The following is a 15,208-nucleotide window of genomic DNA, read 5'->3' as shown; positions in this document are numbered from 1 at the left end:
AAAAAGGTGGTAGAAAGGTTTTAAGGTGGTAAAAAAAATAAAATCGAAAAAGAGATGAGAGATGTAGAAGAACAAAATGGCTTTCATGTAGGAAGATCCTGTATGAACAGCATATTTTCTATAAAGTAGGTTATTGAGCAAAGATTAGCCCATAACCTTTCAACTAATATAACCTTTATAGATCTGACAAAGGCATACGTTAATGTACCACTTCCAATGCTTTGGGTAGCAATGGAAAAACAAGGAATAGACAACAAAAATATACAAGCAGTACAACAGCTTTAAAAAATTATGACTGTCCAAATGCAAGGCTATGCATAGCAACTACACTTTTTATAATTTATATGAGTAAGACGCTCTTAGTGTGCAGTTCGCTGACGACCAAGCCATTCTAGCTAAAGACAAGAGGGATATAGACTATATGCTTGGAAAACTGGAAGAAAAGTTCATCAAATGGGGCCTCACAATAAATATACAAAAAACTAAGTTGCAGGAGAAAAATCAGAAAGCATTTAAATTTAAATGTGAACTATAACATTAACTGAAACCTTCAAATACGTGGAAGTCCAGATGACATCAAAAGCGGGGAGTAACGAAGAAATACATTCTAGGATTGACCAAGCAAGATCAGCTACTAGATAGCTATAAGAACTATTGCAAAATAATAAAATAACAAAAGAAAATAAAAGAAGAATTTATAAAACAATAATAGAAAGTATCGAATTGTACAGCACCAAACTCTAAGAACTAAATCAAAAATTAAGGCCACGGAAATGAACTATTGGTAAACGATGATAATAAGAGAGTAATGGAAATTGATCTAGACACAATTAAAGTCAAAAGAATAAACTGTTATGGACACCTGCAGAGAATACCTGAAAATAGGTGGCCAAAAAAAAATAGAAAAATGGACTCCGCTTACTAGAAGAAAAAGAGGTAGACAAAGATGGTCCTGGAGAAAAAATGTCGAAGATGCAATGACCGCCAGAGGTTTAAAAACTTAAGATTGCTTCAACAGAAAACGTCGGAAATTAGGATGCGAGAAAGTTGATGCCGGTTGTAGACGACCCGCTTATTAGTCAGTATTACAGTGATAATAATAATAATAATATAATTTACTGCTACACAGAATATAGGCTAGAGGTCAGTGTTTTGGAATGATTTATTAATTATATGGTATGAAATTATTTTTTCCTGACTTTTGATCAATGACTGCAACATGTGCTACAAAATACTCTCCGGTATTGACCAGAATGTTCTTTCTTTTTTCTAGTGACTCATATTCTCATATTAACTGATAGTAATGCCAACGGTAGGACTCAGTTGCAAACGAAAATTTAAAACGAAATAATTCCAGAGCAAGGCTATAGACCGAAAAATGATGTAACCATGTCCTTTTACAGTTTAAAGAAAACGAAGAACTATCTGAAAAACGCTTAACCAGTGATGTCTAATAGTCGTCCATAAGCAGAATTTTTAAAAAAATGCATGGAACTGGAATACACGAGACGACAACTAGAAATTGATTCAGGTAAATTTATTTGAAAGTTAAAGGTTTTGCATATTCTCCAAATATCTTCAGTGGAATTGAATTCACAATAATAAGGGAACAATCTTTATACATTATGTCCAAAACTATAAGTAATCTCATCTAATAATAATATTTTTGGTTTTTCTTTCCTTTGATTAACTGTAGTAATTCTGGCTTAAAAGAATCCTGAAAAAATGGAGTAGTTTAATTCGTAAACCATACTTTTATTTTATGTATTGTTCAGGAATTTGTTGGTTCCTTATTTAAAGTTTGTGAATGGTCTGAGGTATTATCCAAAATTACAACATGTTCATTCAAAAGTTATAAACGTCACATGTTTGTTATTTTCCTTTAAATAATTATTTGATTTTAATTTCTTTTGAGTTTATTCATTTAATAACTCTCTCTTATATTTTATTATTTTTATTTTAAAAATATTTGGCGCTCAACTCTTTGATTAAGTTTCTATTTACTAAATATTATGTCAAAATATAAAAACCAATTTTAATTTTCTTTTAATATTCTAAGTATTTGTATTCAAACCCCATTTTGTTCTATGCCTTACAACAATATAACATTTCTATGCCCCACTTCAGTCGACAAAGCATATTTGCTAGTTGGCAACTCTTGACTTCTGTCATGCCAGTCTTCACTCCTTAACCTTCTAATTCAGTGTGGTCCAACCTCAGGTACGCGGGTCGCAGGCGGCCCGAAGCTCGTTAAACTGCAGCCCCCGCAAACACATTTCAAAAATATTGCCATTGATAACTTTTACCTGTTCCAACCCTGTCTAACTTTAATCGTAAATTTAACCCGTAATCTTAAGAAAGTAGTTAACCTTACACACCCACTCCCGATGAGCGGGCAGTTAGCTTCAGTCAGCTGCACATGTCGTGTTGAATTAACAATGGCGAATAAATTGAATGTTAAATTCAGAATGAGTAGTGCCAAAAAACGTAAAATTTTCGAAGAGAATCGTACGTTCCAAGGAAAATGGGAAAATCAATATTTCTTCATCGAATTAAAAGACAAACCTCATTACAATATTTGTTGTCAAGTACTCGCGGTATCAAAAGAATACAATATTGGTAGGCATTATGAAACCCAGTACAAAACAAAATACGACATATATCAATATGAAGCTCGCAATACTCTTGTAAAGGAACTTAAAGCTAAATTGAATAAACAAAAATCTCTATTTACAAAACCGACAGCTGTTCAATCATCAAGCTTAGCAGCATCATATGAAGTATGTTTACAGCTTGTCAAAAGTAAAAAAGCATTTAGATATTGAGATCATGAGGTGTGCCGTTAAAATCTCGCGATACTTTGGAGATGAAAAGATGGCCAAAAATTTTGAATGTGTTTCAGTTTCCCATCAAACTGTATCTAGAAGAGTTGACGAGCTGAACACTCATGTATTTAAAAAAATGATCGACATAGTTCATGATTGTTTGTACTACTCCTTAGCCCTGGACGAATCTGTTGATATTACTGACAAAAATCAGCTATTAATTTTTGTTAGATGCATCAGTGGAGATTTTTGTGTAACTGAGGAACTTTTAAAACTACACCACATGGAAGACAGGACCAAGGGTATAAATATATTTGAAGCAGTTAGTGACGCTGTGAAAAATATAGGCGGTTTTCAAAAGTGCTCTTGAGTTTGCACCGACAGAGCAAAAGCAATGACGGACGTATTTATAACGGGATTGGCTGGACTTTTGCGGGAAAATGGTGTTAACTGTGTTATGTTTCATTACATTATCCATCAAGAGGTTCTCTGCGGAAAGATAATTAAAATCAACGATACTATGAAAACTGTAGTTCAGATAGTAAACAGCTTAAGAGGAGGAAACAGAGCTCAGCGACACCGAAAATTCATCTCTTTCTTTGAGGAATTACATACTGAATATACAGACGTCCCCCTACATTCAGAGATACCCTGGTTGAGTGCAGGTAAACGCCTTAGAAATTTTTTTTCTTTAAGAAAAGAGATCTTACTGTTTTTTGAAACAGAAATTATTATTAACACGGACGTATTTATAACAAAACTTAAGAACAAAACATTTCTCCATGAACTGGCATTTCTAACAGACATTACCTCTCACTTGAACACATTAAACTCCAGGGGAAAAATACGACAGTATCACAGTTGGTTGGTCAAATGGAGACATTTGGCAAAAAACTTGATCTTTTCGAGAACTGAATAAAAATAAACGACCTCATACATTTTCCTGCGTGTTTCGAAATAAATCAAGAAGAAACCATGGTCGATTTCTCGAGGTTTGCAAGAGTTCTTACAGAAATAAAAAGAGAATTGGATGAAAGGTTTTTGGAATTTGATGCACTAAAACCCGATCTTGAGCTTTTTAACAATCCAATGGGAGTTAACATCCAGAACCAATCAGCCGAATACCAATTAGAGCTGTGCGAACTGCAGTCCGATTCGTTTTTTCGAGCAAAGAAAAATGAAGACATTGGTACCTTTTGGAAGCGTGTAATAAACTCACTACGACTACCATAGATATAGATGTGCAAAAGTTAGTAGAGGATAAATCTTTGCGTCAAATATCCCATTGATTTTTTATTTTATGTTAAATTTTAAACATAACATGTAAATTGTAAACCATAATAAAATAAAAAGGAAAAGACAGTTAAGATTTGATTTCACGTACAGGGCGCCTGCGCATCCGCTTATACGTATTTCGGTCTAATAGGCCTCGTCAGAACGGCTTTCGCAGTCGCTCTGAGCGTGAAAATAAATCTTTTCTGTCTTAGGAAGCAACTCTAACATGGCTTCGTATATACGCAAATAGCGACATCTGATAATAAAATTGGTTTCGAAAATTAGTTTACGGATTTCATAATAAAATACTTAAAAATGATATTTCGTTTGTATATTATTCTCGAGTCAAGTTCTCTGGCCCTTCATAATAATTTCGAATTTAATACGGCCCGCAACGTCTAAAAGGTTGGACCACACTGTCCTAATTGATGGTGGTGACAATATATTTTTTATTCTATATTTTATCTAATAAAGAAGATGTTTACGCTAGTAAATTCATTTATATATTTAAAACTGTTCCTGGGGCGAGTATATTTCATATTTTTAATTGATCAATTTTTTTTCACATCGATCTTTTTATCTTTTTTCTTTTTATAATTACCTATATTTTACTTGATTTTTTACATAAACTCCAACCCATGTGTATCTTTTCAAATCCATATGCAGTTAGAATCTTTAATATAATTTAACTTATTCATTTAAGAATAATTATATTCATTTAATCCTTGTCAATTTCCTATTTTCTATTTAATATTATAATTATTTGTAATCTTTAAATGGCAAGAAAATACTTTAAAACTTATGCAGTCACTTACTCAAGATTTTCTATTTTAGTTTTTTGGCCTTACCAATCTTGTCTTGTACACCTTTTGGAGGGACATATTGAAACCACATGACTGAAACTTCCTTAGTCTCGCTTAGGACTTTCGAAAACGCATGGTCGACCATGCGATAACAACTGAAGCTTCTACTTAGATCTCAATTACCACCTGAAGATACATACATACAAATATCTAGATTCAGCTACATTTGGAACCACCAACTACATTCTACAATTCTCACCAAGTACTTGAAGACAACAATATTTGCCATAAGTATCACATTAAAATTTTTGTAAAGCCATAAGTAAGATTTGCTTTGTTTTTGATTTAATATTTTTTTATATTTTTTATGTACAATAAATATGATTAGCTAATATCTAGTTTATTTGTCCTAGCCAAACTAATTTTTTAGATTTACTTCTAAGATAAGACATTCTGATACCTGACAACTAAGCTAGACGAGACCTAACAATTGGTTCCCAAATAAAGTTGTGAGTTTTATTGTTATACATACATTGGCTTTCAACTTTAAGAGGTAGTTATATTGTTACCCATTGGCACTCACCGTTTCTGATGGGTGGTTCGATGGTTATGTCATGTTAATTTAAAATCAGTTGTTCTTTCGATCATTTCATAAACATTCCACAATGGAAGTACTACCACAAATTAGTCTTCAGAGAGGTGAGTGATCATTTCAGGCGTGAACGTGAATGTAAACGATGGAGTCTGAACATCATTCACGACAATAATTCGTGATTGGACGTTACGTTTCCCATTGCATCAGTTGCGGAGGTTTTTACGGGAAGTTTAAGTTTAATTTTTTTTTATTTTATAAAAAGTGCTTCTTCTGAACATATAAATAGATACTTTTCTGGAGTTTGCTGGCCTGCTTAACAACGTTCTTCCATTCTGCAGATGTTTCTCTACATCGTCTATCCAACTTTTACGGGACCTTTCTCTTGTCCTATTTCGTTGAGGCTTCTACAGCTCGATTATCTGGCAATATCTCTAAATAGCCAAGCCAGTTAAGTCTTTGTGACTTAACTCTAATCTGCATTCTGCATTAATTCATCCAGCTCATAGTTTATTTTTATTCTCCACAAACCATTGCTAGAATGGGTTGGTCCAAATATCTTTCCTAATATTTTGCGCTCAAATATTCTTAATTGATTTTCCTTAGTGGTTGAGCTTACTCACGATTCAGTAACTTACTTTTCATTAAGTCTTTGTATATATAAAAGCATTTATTACATCTAAGAATCCGTGCTTGTATTTCTTGACAGACGTTGTGAAAAATTTGTGAAAAATAAAGACACTACCTTTATGTCAAATATTTCTCAACTGTGAATGTTTTTACGAAGATACCGATGAGAAACCTGGTCTGTAGGAAGTTTTGAAACTGTAATGTAAAATCTTCTGTTAATATTAAAGTTCCAGTTTCGATCAGTGATATCGACACACCGGTTCAAAGCTTGAGAAGAAGTAAATTCAGTTATTATAAAGCTATAAAACATTTCGAACGTTATATTGGTTCAATTTAGATAAGTAAAGTAATATAAAGTTAAGCTGGCAATTTAAAATTCGCCTCAGGGATGAAACTTATCCAATTGGTCCTATCTCTGATAAAACACACAGAAGTAGAAATTATTTCGAATTTAAGAGCCGTATTTCTGGAGAATTCAAACGACTTATACAATCATACCCGTCCATAATTTATGATACCACAAATGTAGAAGGAAAACTTCGTTTTTAATGTAATTTAGGTATCTTCAACAAGTTTTTTTTTTCTAAGAACATATGAAATTATGTTGGATAATTGACTAAAAAATTATCTTTAAAAGTGATGTAACCAGAAATTATTTATTTAAACCAACTTAGAGATATGTAAATGTCAGACATATTAAAGTAAGTTTGCTTGTTCAAACAACGTAAAAAGATACCAAACTTTTTACAGAAACTAGGCATACGGAATTATTCTATGATATTTATATAAAAGACATTCGTAAAATAATCTTAACAACAAGAAAAATCTTAACAACAGCAAATGAGACTCGAAATTACGATATTCCCCTAGAGCAAACAAACCATCCATACTATTTTTTTTTTAAATAAAATGTAAAAAGTTTGGTGCTGTTTAAAATGGCTAAAAAAAAGGTATTCGATAATATTTAAAAGGGACAATGCCAGTGGTTGACTGTATACCATGGTTTTAAAAACTTAATATGAAGTAAAATCTTCTTGATTAAAGTGGTATAAAATTTATTGAAAATTTTAAAAATAATTCAAAATGGATTTATAAATTTTCAGAACGTTTTTAGTAATTTGGGACCTCAGTGAAACACGTTTCTATGGTATTTAAAACTAGCCACGTAACGAGGTCAGATGACCCTCAAATTACATAATTTAATGAATATTATAATTATCATGACACTAGGGCCGCAAAACCGCAATGAGGTAAAGTAGAAAAACACTGAAAAATAATACTGACTGACGACATCAAGTAAATGGATGCATTTGCACGAAGGGATGCAAAAAACAACTAAAGGAGCCAAAACAAAACAAGAGCCAAAAGAAAATTCATTTACACAGTGGTGTATACAAACTTAAATATGGCAACTGTTCAAAAACTTATATCGGTCAAACTGGTAGTAATTTTAACAAACGTTTAGCTGAACATAAAAGGACTTTCAATAACAGAAAAACATATTCTACGTAGGCACTTCATCTTCTAGACCATAATCATTTTTTTATTGACGAATTTCGAATTCTTCTTTCAAATTTAAAATAAAGACCTTAAGCTATCTCTATAAGAATCTATAAAAATTACCAAATTAAAAAATACAGACATAATTCTGAATGACCAATTTGAGATAAACAGTTCTCCCCTCCTCAACTTATTAAGTTAAAGACTATAAAGTGTCAACGCATACGAAAAATAGATAATTTGAGAAAGGTACTCTGCCAAAGCAGCTGCAGTGATAAATTATAATAAATTTTGTTGTAGTGTTTAAAACAAAAGATTTTAATGTTTTATTGTTAGATAATGTAAAGGCCGTTAACTCCAGTTCTCACAAATTTATAACTTTTTTACCCATCATCAATATACTCAGTGCGAGCTCATGTCAATGGAGCGATTTCATTTTATGTTAACAATTGTTTATAATCGTTTACAGTGGCACTTTGTGAGAGTTTAAAATCTCGGTAAACAGCCTTAATGTTTTTTTTTATAGCCCTTTTTGCTATCCGAATTGTCGAATAAAGGCCTCTCTCATTTCTCGCCATTCATCCCTGTTGTGTGCTAGGCGTTTCCACATTGGTCCTGCGACTCTTTTGATATCGTCGCTCCAGCGCATTTGAGGTCTTCCTCTTGGTCTCTTCGCATCGTACGGTCGCCAGTTTCTGACTTCTTTGTTCCATCTACCATCTTCGGTAGTTTGGTTTTCTTTGTTTACCTTGATATTCTGACCCAGATATATGTATTCTTCTACATGTTCCACTTTTGTTCCTTGGATGGTTATTGTCGGTAGATCATCTTTATTCGAAATTAGCTTAGTTTTACTCAGATTCATTTTCAGTCCTTTTTTTATGGATTCTTCAGTTCTTTCCAGCTGTCGGCTATTAGTACTACGTCATCTGCATCTCTTAGATGGTTTAGATACTTTCCGTTTATCGATAGTCCCTTCGTTTCCCAATTTAGTGATTTAAAGATGTCTTCAAGTGCGGCAGTAAATAGTTTTGGAGATATGGTGTCTCCCTGTCTTACTCCTCGGTTGATTTTTATTGGCCTCGCTTTCATTCCGTTATCCATCGTTACTACCATTTCAGCGTGTTGATATATATTATGTATTAATATCCTATATCTAGAATCTATTCTGCTGTTGACCAGTGCTTCCTCAATAGCCCATAATTCTATGCTGTCAAAAGCTTTCTCGTAGTCTATAAATACTAAACAGATTGGTAAATTGTATTCGTTAACTTTTTCTATTAGGACCTTTAGTGTGTGAAGATGGTCACATGTACTGAACCCTTTTCTAAATCCGGCTTGCTCTACTGGTTGATATACATCGAACTTTGTTGGCAATCTATTTGTAATTATTTTTGTGAATGTTTTATAAAGTTGTGATAGTAGTGATATTGGACGATAATTTTTCAGATCTGTATTGTCCCCTTTTTTGTGTATTAATATTGTGTTAGCAGTATTCCATTCCTTTGGTATGTTTCCTTCAAATAGGCATTTATTAAAAAGTATTTTTAGGTACCTGATGACTTCTTCTTCGCCTTCTTTCAACATTTCTGCCAGAATTCCATCACTACCCGGTGCTTTATTTCTTTTCAATTCTTTAATTTCATTTTCTATTTCTACTTCGCTTATTTCGGGCATTACTTCAGAATTTACGTTTGTTATTTGTCTTTTCAGATTTTGCTTTGAAGAGTCAGGGGAATCGTTTCTTGAGCGGTATAACTCAGTATAGAAGTTTTCAACTATGTTTGATATCTGAGCTTTGCTTGTTTCTAGTTGGCCTTGTTGATTTTTCATAGTTATAATATTTTTCTTTCCTAATTTCGGTTTGGTACATTTCAGACTTCGATTTTTCTCTATCACTCTTTCTACATGTTCTTGTTGATGTTTTTTAATATCGTCTTTTATCTGTTTTCGTATGGCTCGATTAAGTTCTTTGTATTCTGTGGTATTTCTTTTGTTTAGTGACAGGAGCTCTTTTCGTTGTTTCCGCATATTCTTCGATTCTGCACTTATTTTGGATTTTTTGTTGTTATGGCGGGTTGCTACTTCTGAGCTAGCATTCAATAGTTTTTTTGTTATAACTGAGTTAATTTTATTAACGCTGAGTTGTTCTAGATTCAGTGCTTGGGCGGTTTTTAATTTGCTAGCATATTTTTCTTTATCGACTTTTAGCTTTTCTGTGTCTATTTGCATCGTGTTATTAAAGTTAATTCTACGTTTGCTATACTTAATCCTTAGTTTAGCTCTAACCATTCTGTGATCACTACCCAGAGAGACATTATTTATTACTGTTACATCTTCTACGATACCTTTCTTGTTACACATGATGTAATCGATTTCGTTCCTTGTTTTTCCGTCTGGTGATAACCACGTCCACTTTCTTTGCGGTTTTTTCTTATAAAATGCGTTCATTACGAAATATTTGTTGCTATGTAGGAAGTTAACCAGGGCTTCTCCTCTATCATTTCTAACACCATAGCCGAATTCACTAATATAGTTTTCTTAATGTCTTACTAACAATAATATTTTTTTTGTGTTCAAAGCCATTCCATACCTCTCGCAGTACTACGTAGTGTGATCAACCATTGTATCGTCTGCATATTTGAGATTATACACTAGTATTTCGTTAACATATATGCCTTAATTGATGTCTTCTAGTGCCTTTTTAAACATCTTTTCTGTACATATTAAAAAGTAGAGAAAAGAGTACATATACTTGTCGTACTACTCTTCTTATATGTAGAGGGCTCATTATCTTTAGCTTAAGCTAATGGGAATCGAAAGAAGTCTGCCCATATTTTCTTCTGAACGTGTCTCGTTTTCATTAGTTTGTTCATTTTTTTTTGTCTGTTCTCTGATCATTCTCCATATTTCTCTTTGTGTTCCGTAGAAGTCGTGTTCCATCTGTTTTGAGAAGTTGTCCCAGTGTTCCATTTATTTGACTAACTAAAGTATTCGTTTTATTTCTGATTCGTTTATAGTGATTAAATGCTGGTTGTGTTTGTTTTAATCTGTATTGTAAACGACTTTCCTCTTTTTTTCACATTTTGTCTTCACTTTCTTTCTAAATCAGGGAGTTTTCTTTTTTAATATGTTGGTGTTCGTTACTTTTCTTTGTCCAGGTGCTTCTGTTGCTGAGTTAGTTTTGTTATTTTTTCGTTTTTCCTGGCTTTCCTCGACGTTATCGTTTTCTAATATTTCATTCTAAGTAATCTTCTCTGATATTATTTTTTTGTATAATTATTTCGTAGATTCCGTATTTAGTCCTTCAACTCTCCAAAACTGATAAAAAAACTATCATCACGGGTGATTTTACCGCCAAAGTAGGACAAGGTAATGATCCAATTCTGCCAAAACAAGGATAAAGTTGTAACGAATACATTTTTACAAGGATATACAAGACAGCAGTACGGCCCATTGAATGAGCAAAATGAGATTAATGGACTAAATAACCTAAAAAACGCTGGTATGGCTGTTTGGAGATTTTTAAGGTTGAACAGGCATTTTGCTTATTTAAGAAAAATGAAGAACAAGACTATGAATAAAACTAGAAGTAAGAAGGTGTAGTTTTTATATTTTTTTATTTAAATGGTTGTACAAAGTTGGAAAATATAATGGATGAACTATTTAAAACATAATATGTCTACGGTTTTTGGAGTAATTGTATATCTTACATATTTCTACCTTTTTATAACCTTCTTTTGGTTTTTACCTGTATAAGAAAATTATAAGACAGGCATTTTATGGTAATTTATAAAGACAAAGTAAAAACTTATCATACCTACCAACTTATCCCCTTTACCCGTAAATTTAACAAAAATTTTTTCGATAATTGTGCAACAATATTTTGTAACTTTGGTGAAATTTTAAGAATAGGGTCGACAATAACTTGTCCGTATAGCACATGATTGTCTCAAATTATTATATCGCCTCCCCTGATATATAAAAACTTAGTGTGTAGACCGTGTAACTTTTTCCATAAACTGTTCTATATCCGACATCTAAACACTTTCAAATTATTTGCTAGCGCTCCAAATACCTCTTAGAATTTCAAAATGCGTACTAAAGAAAGTAGTAAACTAAGTATGTCGAAACCTTCCAGGCTCCCGCTCCTTATTAACATTTTTATACAGTAAGTCGTATCTTGAAAACGGCGTTGTAAAACTGAACGACCCTCTTTAAGTCTTAAGACTTTCTTATCTTATCAACCAGTTATGACGTCATCAAATATGGCGACTTAAGTCCGCAGGGAACCGTTTCCTGTGTTGCTTTTCCTCTTTCTCTCTTTCTTTGGCGAGGAATTTTATGCCTGTATGTCCCATGGCGCTCGGGGCGTAAGGGAGGGGCGGACGCAGAAATTGAGATTGCTTGTTTGTTTTCACTCCGGATCCAAATTGGATTCTTATCGCAAATGACCTGGAAATGCCAAAGTTAATTGTTGTTAAAAACTACATTTAAATGTTAATTTCGGCATGGACAGAATGTAAAATTTAAATCAAAGCGACAACAAAATGATCCGCTTTGTACTATGATCTTTAACATAAACCATCTGTTCTGATTTGCAACTTTATTTTATTATTTATATAGTATTTATTGTTGTATTATTGAAACACTGGCGTGACCACCTTTTCTATTAGTTTATTTTTTACCTGTTTTTATCGTATAAGTTTCTATTCTTCTATTTTTAATGACTAAACATATTTTTTCACAAAATTTATGTACAGGGGTTAAAAAAAAATGGTGATACCGTATGGTATCAGTGGGCGTTTAGGTAGATAAGAATACACACAATTCTAGTAGAAACACAACCTCAATATTTGATGTTTGCCATTCATCGAGTATTCAAAAATTAAAATAAAATCAAATACATCCCTATAAAATAATAGGAACTATAAAATGATGGCAATGTTAGATAACAATGTGAACCAATTAGACCATGTTTTGTTTTCTAATGAGTGTAACTTTACAGTTCACGGACTTGCTAATCGTCATAATTGCCGCTAGTGGTCTAGAGAAAATCCTCACTGGATGAAAGAAGAACTACTTACACAATACCCTAAAAAGCTTAATGTATGGGCAGGAATTGTAGAAAAATATATCATACGACCGTTTTTCATAAATGCCATAATGTCATATCAACTTTTACAAAATAGTATTCTGATCCAGTAAACGTAAGGATTCCAGCGAATATAATATACTTTTAGCAAATGGAACACCACCCCATTATCAAATCAATGTTTGACAGTATCTCAATCGAATATTTTTAAGCCAGTGGATAGGGAGGCCAGCATGATTTCCTGATCTGACGCCATTAGACTTCTTTTTATGGGGATATGTGAAAAATACTGTATATTATTTTTTGTGCGTCACCTGTTGCTTAAAAGACTATTCCGCCAATGAATACGCAGAATTGCTTATAAAGAGGAAGAAGAAGAAGAAGAGGAAAAAGAAGAAGAAGAAAAAAAAGTAGAAGAAGAAGAAGAATTATGTGTTAACTCACACTCGTTAACGATGACATTTAGTGTGCCTTCGAAATTTGTTCTGCAGGTAAAATGCCTATTTAAGATGGTTAGCCTCTTAGACGCTAACTAGAGCGATCCTTCTTGCTTGTATATGTGAAGAAGATGTCTAGCATTAGCTTTAAGGCTATAGTGGGGCAAAATCTTATATCCATGATTTTTAGACAAGGGAATCTGTACCCTCTTTAATGACAGAGTAGAGGTTACACAAAGAACGGTACTAGGCTCGGGCTTTAGTCTGGTAGACGTCTCTTGGTCGGGGCTCTTATTATAGCTCAAATATAAGGAATCAGTTAGGGAAGTACTGAAGATAAAGGGACGAGAAGTTAGAAGATAAAGAGAAGAGAAGTTAGAAGATAAAGGGAAGAGAGTTTAGAAGATAAGAGAAGGGAAATATTTGGGCACCACCCTATTTTTAGAGGAACAGGGAAACCTTAAGACGTATAGAATAAGATAACACGAAAGGTACACTTAAGATAATTACGCGAGAATAAAATAAACCCGAAAAGGTATTATGATTGTGCGGTACACACTTAATACTTCGACACATATACACTGTTTATATGATAAATTAAATAGTAATATAAATCAATAACAATGCCTGAAAGAAAAACACCATGCACAAAAATATAAATTTATATTATAACAAAAAAATTAAAGGCAAATAGTTCATAAACAAAGTTATATTGAGGTATAGTAGTTAAAATAAATGCACTATAACAATTTTTACTGAACAATTAGCACGAGATAAGTTATTGCACAATTTATTAGTGAATACAACAAAAAATATCTTTTCTAAAAAATACTTACGAATAATTTAGTATTCTCAAGAATAGGAAAAAAAAGCAAGGAATATTATAATTGTAGTTACGTCAATATTTGATTGACGTCAAATAAGTGATTTTTATGCCTTGAAAATACGTAAACATTTACTAAATTTTTGATCATGATCACCTCAAATCTATGCATAAAATTTATCATAAATATAACCTACATATAAAACAAATTGTTCGTAATTTATACGTATATATTATACTGTAGTTTTATACTGATAATAGTTCGTTCGGTTAGAGTTAGCCATAAATAAGCGGAAGTCACTGAACTGAAGTAAATCAACTTCTAACGAATTAGATAAAAATATCGGTACTCCCAATTGGATACTCTGCATTGTACTTAGCCGGCAGCTAGTAGGTACAGGTAATGACGTCTTTTATATAACGATCTCAATAATAAAGGCACTTGACGCGTTGCCCTCGTAACAGGTACATTGGGACTGCTCAAGCGGCGTGGGTGAGTCAGGTACGGTAACGAACTACAGTGTTTCAATCTGCAATCTCTGAAATTGATTAGGTAGAAAGAAAGGGAAGAAAGAGAAGCAGCAGAACAAGAAGATTACGCAGTAGTAATACAGATAGCAGTACAGGCAGTAGTAAATAGTAGAGACGAACGGCAAACAGAAATGAATTCGTTTCTTCGAATTGGAAGACGTCTGTTTGACAAAAGAGAAAATAGTTAATATAGGAAGCACTGTGTGAAAATATATAGATAAGTGTGAATTGAAAATACACTTACCGCCATTTGATGGAGACAAACCACTTGCCACAGGAACCAACTCGAAAATGAATTCGAATTCTGATCTTAGACAAGCTAAGAATAAAAAAAGAGTGAGAGTATTGGCCGAAGAGTGCCACGCGAAAATGATACTTCAATGGCAATGCTAGTATGGTCGTTTTTGTAACCCAACCACTTTCCCCTGATAGGAATGTTTATTTCATCGAAAACCAACATATCCGTTTGTCTTAGAAGGTAAACTGGGTATTTGACAATAGATACTGATTTCTTTGTTACGAGGAAGGGTTTCTATTTAACAAATAATAGATAAAAAGAGCAGAGAACATTTGGCGAATTATTTCGTTCTTAAAACGAAGCATAACAAATCGCTCGTTGCTTTTGGGTTATTTTTAAGACTTCTAATGAAATATATAGACAAAAGTGACGTGAAAGTAATGTTCTAAGGAGAATAAT

At 32.9% G+C, this 15,208-nt stretch overlaps 2 protein-coding genes across 2 annotated transcripts; both read left to right on the top strand.

The window, feature by feature from the left end:
- Positions 1-2,438: 2,438 nt before the first annotated feature.
- On the top strand, positions 2,439-2,825 carry LOC140436053 (general transcription factor II-I repeat domain-containing protein 2A-like). Its single transcript, XM_072524765.1, has one exon. The coding sequence runs from the start codon at positions 2,439-2,441 to the stop codon at positions 2,823-2,825; it is 387 nt and encodes a 128-aa protein (XP_072380866.1).
- A 4-nt stretch (positions 2,826-2,829) lies between these two features.
- Positions 2,830-3,195, top strand: LOC140436052 (zinc finger BED domain-containing protein 5-like). Its single transcript, XM_072524764.1, has one exon. It carries the CDS (start codon positions 2,830-2,832, stop codon positions 3,193-3,195), a length of 366 nt encoding a protein of 121 aa, XP_072380865.1.
- The last annotated feature ends 12,013 nt before the right edge of the window (positions 3,196-15,208 follow it).

This window comes from Diabrotica undecimpunctata, chromosome 3, assembly GCF_040954645.1.
Source record: "Diabrotica undecimpunctata isolate CICGRU chromosome 3, icDiaUnde3, whole genome shotgun sequence".
NCBI classification, from domain to species: Eukaryota; Metazoa; Arthropoda; class Insecta; order Coleoptera; family Chrysomelidae; genus Diabrotica; species Diabrotica undecimpunctata.
The sequence above is the reverse complement of the archived record's forward strand: the minus strand, read 5'-3'. Positions and strand labels throughout refer to the sequence as shown.

What these genes read in the sequence shown, in the direction of transcription:
- LOC140436053 (XM_072524765.1), top strand. Translation starts at nt 2,439, where the DNA reads ATGGCGAATAAATTGAATGTTAAATTCAGAATGAGTAGTGCCAAAAAA.
- LOC140436052 (XM_072524764.1), top strand. Translation starts at nt 2,830, where the DNA reads ATGAGGTGTGCCGTTAAAATCTCGCGATACTTTGGAGATGAAAAGATG.